Source organism: Mus pahari, chromosome 2 (genome assembly GCF_900095145.1).
Source record: "Mus pahari chromosome 2, PAHARI_EIJ_v1.1, whole genome shotgun sequence".
In the NCBI taxonomy this organism is placed as follows: Eukaryota; Metazoa; Chordata; class Mammalia; order Rodentia; family Muridae; genus Mus; species Mus pahari.
Genome location: NC_034591.1, coordinates 161,452,960 through 161,457,666, shown reverse-complemented (window position 1 = coordinate 161,457,666; position 4,707 = coordinate 161,452,960). Strand labels below are relative to the sequence as shown.

At 43.4% G+C, this 4,707-nt stretch overlaps 1 protein-coding gene across 1 annotated transcript; it reads right to left on the bottom strand.

The window, feature by feature from the left end:
* Positions 1 to 3,370: 3,370 nt before the first annotated feature.
* Rep15 (RAB15 effector protein) lies at positions 3,371 to 4,303 on the bottom strand. The gene has a single exon (XM_021191834.1). The coding sequence runs from the start codon at positions 4,181 to 4,183 to the stop codon at positions 3,491 to 3,493; it is 693 nt and encodes a 230-aa protein (XP_021047493.1). The 5' UTR covers positions 4,184 to 4,303; the 3' UTR covers positions 3,371 to 3,490.
* Between the last annotated feature and the right edge of the window lie 404 nt (positions 4,304 to 4,707).

Here is a 4,707-nt window from a genome sequence, read left to right as displayed (position 1 = left end):
AAGAGAGAGAAGAGAAGAGAAGAGAAGAGAAGAGAAGAGAAGAGAAGAGAAGAGAAGAGAAGAGAAGAGAAGAGAAGAGAAGATGGGTCTCAACCTTGACTGAACACTAAATCCACCTCAAGAGCTTTTAAAAAATCTCGTCCTCACTCTGAAGTGTTAGCCAATTAATCTAGGTGTCTTTGAGCATTATTTTTTTAAAGCTTTATTTGTGTTTATTTTGTTTATACTTTTTTTTTAAATAAGAAAGTTACGCAGATTGTCAGGCTTGGAAGCAAGTACCTTTACCACTGTTCCATTTTGTTTGTTTGTTTAGGGTGAAAGGACATCCAGAATTTCAGAGGTTGAGGCAGAAAGACTGCAAGTTCAAGGCCACACTACACTGCACATTATGTTCTGAGATCCTGCCTCAAAAATAACCCAGTACCAACTGAGCCATCTCACTGGCCTTCTTCACACCTTCTCTTTACAGAATCCTTGGAAGTATCTAAAGATGCATTGAAAAGATGCATACATATATTTATTGTACCATCCAACATAAGATAGAAAACCCCCAAGAATGGGGACTTCATCCTTTGCATACTTGGGTTGATAGGGCATAAAACAGGTCTTTGTCCAATAGACATTCAGCAATGATTCGTAAATAAGTCTATCAATTTACATTAAACCTTTCTTTAAAAAAAAACATAAAACAAAACATGCTCGTTGGATACAAGACCAAAGATGCTGTATATCTTATGCCGATAAACATTGCAATAGTTTCTCTTCTCAATGGTGTGACAAAATGGTTGGCTGAAGAACCTTAAGAATAAAGGAGCTCATTTTAGCTCAGTCTGAGGGTACAGTGCATCGTGACAATAGGATCTTGAGGCTGGTGATGAACAGCCTCCGCAGTCACAAAGCAGTCATAGATGCTGGTGCTCTGCTCACTCTCTCTTCTTCATTCAGTCTAAGGCCCCAGCTCATGGGATGGTGCTGTCCATACTCACCAGGGGTCTTCCAAACTTGCAACCACATCCAGAGGTGTATTTTCTTAGCAATTTTAAATCCAGCTAAGTTAATAATTTGTGATTAACCATCACAAATACTGTGCCAACCAAGAGGGGAAATGGAGGTCTCTATCAGTATTCCATATTCTATAATATTCATATTTTACAGTACTAGTAGATGAACACCTTGTACAGGTGTTAGGCAAACACTCTACCACTGAGCCATATTCTCAGCCCTATCTTTGTTTAAAGTTAAATTGATAAGTAATTGTGTGTATTGATACTCATTTACTACAATATTAAACACTGCGTCTCATCCAATTTCCAGGATAGGACTGTCTTCTCATTCTTCCTCATTCTAACTTCATTAAGGAGAGGGCTTCAGGCTAAATACATGTTTCAAAGATGGAAAAGCAAGGCAGAGAAGGCTGTGTACTCAATTCTTTCTTGCAGCAAGGAGATGACATAGGGATTACAGAAATTCTTCCCCTGCTTCCTCCAGGACTTGTCTGTGTATTTACATTTGAATCCAAGGCTCAGTGGATAGAAGACAGGAGCAGGCTCTTTCTTTAGGCTCTGCCCATACTGAAGTAACGTCTATCTCTGTTTTCTGCCCATCCTGTGTGCTGGGTAGGGAAGAATGCAGTGGCTGAATTTCAGATAACCAATAGCAGTACTACAAGATAGGCATTGCCATCTTTATTTTGTTTTTGAGACTGTGTCCCAAGCTGGATATGAATTTATGGGAATTTTCCTGCCTCCAGAGTGGAAGTATGAATCACACCTTTCCTATTCCCTTACCCTTACCCTTTGAATGGAAAAACTTGGAGGCATTAGGAATCTAGAAGAAATCAAATGGCATATCCCAGAGGTTTAACTGAAGAAAAAGTAGTTATACACGATTATTTAGGGCAGGGGTGAGACAAAGCAAAAGGGATTACCAAAGTACCCAGGGAAGTGACAATGGCCTGGAGAGGACAGATGGAGTCACAGAGGAGAGCCAATTAGATAGGCACTATTGGTAACCTACTAGGTATTTGTAACTAGATGCCAGAGCCCCAGAATAGGTTGCAAGGGCTGCGATCAACAGAGGGAGAAATGTGCAACCAGAGAAAAACCAGCTCCAGGATAAGTGAGTGGAATGGGGAAGCGTTGGCTTCAGATTTGACCTCATCCCATCTTCAGCAACCGTGACCTGTACCTGGTCCTGTATAGACTCAATGGCCTGCAATGAGCCTTTCTAAATAAATGATGTAAAACAGAGAAGTTCCAGTGACACAGACCATAACATCAAATGTACTGCTTACTTTAAACAGCCATCCAGTATGCCATCTTGCCTATGATGATGTCATCCAGCCCTAGATTCCCAAACACAGAGAGGATCAAGGCTATGAGAAGCCCTTTGTTTTGTTTTATTTTGTTTTTCGGAGGGTAGGTATATAGAGATTTGGCCCATGTTGTTTGAAGGCAAGTTTCACTGGGTAGCCCTTGCTAACCCAGAGTTTGACAGGTAACCTGGGTTGGGCTTCAAATTCACGGCCATTCTACCTCAGCCTCCCCCAGGGCTAGGATTACAGCACTGACCACATCAGCATGCTCCATGTTTCAGCAAGGGTTCCACGCTAGAGAACAGGCTAGGAAGGGCAGCACAGAGTGAGAGCAGGAGGGAGGCAGAGACAAACCACTGCCAGCTTCCTCACAGGTGGGCATCTTTGTGCTTAAGAGTCACGTCACTTCATGTATTGCTGGAAGAGTTGGAGCCTTAAGTGGAGACTTGGCTTTTTGTTAACAGCTCATGACTTGGGAATTACACACATCGTAGACAAATAGCAACAAATACCTAATTCTTAATAGAGCCTTATGTGCAAATTATAATAATATATTTAAAGCACTGGGCCCAACACAAGGTCAGTAAATAGTGGCAATTGCTCTTTATATTGTTAACTCCCAAGAAGACATTTTAGAAAATATGACCATTGTGCTTGAAAATACATTCCTTACTGTGAATACACATATTTCACCAGTGACTCAGTAACTCATGGTAAAGATAACACCCAGTTGAACCCTATGTTAAATCCTTTGAAAGTCCTTTATGTGTAGAGTTGCTGAGAAGGAACAATTGTGGAGGGAGGGCTCAGGTCAGCAGTGGGAAGTTTTCTTTAGGAGTCCTGAGACAAAACTGGCACCCCCACCACACCTCATGAACAGTTGCTCTCCTTACAACAGCAGTAACATTTTATGCTTGTGACTATGAGTTCAAAGACAACTTTTTATTTTCCAAATAAAACTTTATGCATAATTTATCATTTTCTCTCCCAATTTTTAGTTTTTAATAAAGCCCAAAGTAAAATTTCCCAAGACACAGCTAGTTTTTTTTCCTTTCCTTTTCCGTAACTGACACTAGCAAGGTGATCACTTTCAGTCAATGTAGGGGGTGGACAGCCCTGTGCTGGGGATTGTCCTCCTGTTCTGTCTCACAGGCCAGTCACAGCAACATGCCCAGTTTAGAGGATGCGGATGTAAACCCTGCCCATGCCACTCAGCCCATCTCTTTTACTCAGACAGTTCCCCAGCAGCTCTTTGATGGAGACACAATCCTCTGTTTCCAGCACAAACTGCTCCACAGCCTTGCGCCCTGGCAGCTGGCTCTCCACCATCCTGTTTCTGACGCTCTCCAGGACAACGCCTCTGATGGCCTTAGGTTCTCCAGGCACACCAAAGATGATAAACAGACCCAGACAGTCCTCTCCTACCAAGTTACAGAACTCTTCCAGCTTGTCAAATCTGCCTTTTTTCCAAGACTCTTCTCCCCTTGACTCACAGGATTTTGGGTCCGTCAGAGGGAGCGAAGCCATCCTCAGGGTCTGCACTGCCACCTGAAGCCGTATTTGCTTATCAGGTCCCCAGAAGGTCCAAATCCAGTCTGCTCCAAAGAGCCAGGCCTGATGCTTGGTCATCTTGGTGGTGGTGAGCCACTCATCCGCTCCCCTTTCCTGGCAGAAGGTAACAAAGTGGACGAGGAAGATCTCAGTCAGTGAACTCGCTGCAAGGCAGAGTCTGCTCAGCGGATACTCAAACACAAGGTACTCCTTCAGCTTCTGCGCTGCGTGGGAAATAGCCGCACCGACCACCTCACACATGAGGAGAACCTCCTGGCTGACCTTCGGAGCCACCTGCTGTGAGGCCTTTTGCCCCATTTTCTCACACCCAGTGAATGCTGCTCCTAGCTATCCAGCATGTGAATGTCACCGGGAACTGCCTCTTTCTCAGAGATTTTCTTCAGTGAAGCCACACCTGTCAGAGCCACCACCAGCTTCCTAATGTCACAGCTTCCTTGATGTGGCTAGCCATATAGACCTGAGGCTAGACAAACATGTGAGGGAGGGCCCCTGTTTGTCAACTGGGTGTGTTGTGCTCACAGATTTCTGATGCCTGCCAAGTGACAGATGACAATTTCACACAAAACATCTGTTCTACTCCAGGTTATGTACAGGCTACATTTGATCTCTTCCTGGATGTGGCTCCTGTTTCTAAAAACTTGTGTCAAAATAAAACCAACATGTGAATATATGGGTTAGAATCCGACATTCTCCAGTCAATGTCTCCAAACTTGTGTCTCTTCTATTCCCCCCTTTTAACACATCTGTTCTGACCTTTCCTTCCCCAGGTGGGTTGCTGACATTTCCTTTTACATGTACTTCTTTTTTTTTTTTTTTTTTTT

What these genes read in the sequence shown, in the direction of transcription:
- Rep15 (XM_021191834.1), bottom strand. Translation starts at nt 4,183, where the DNA reads ATGGGGCAAAAGGCCTCACAGCAGGTGGCTCCGAAGGTCAGCCAGGAG.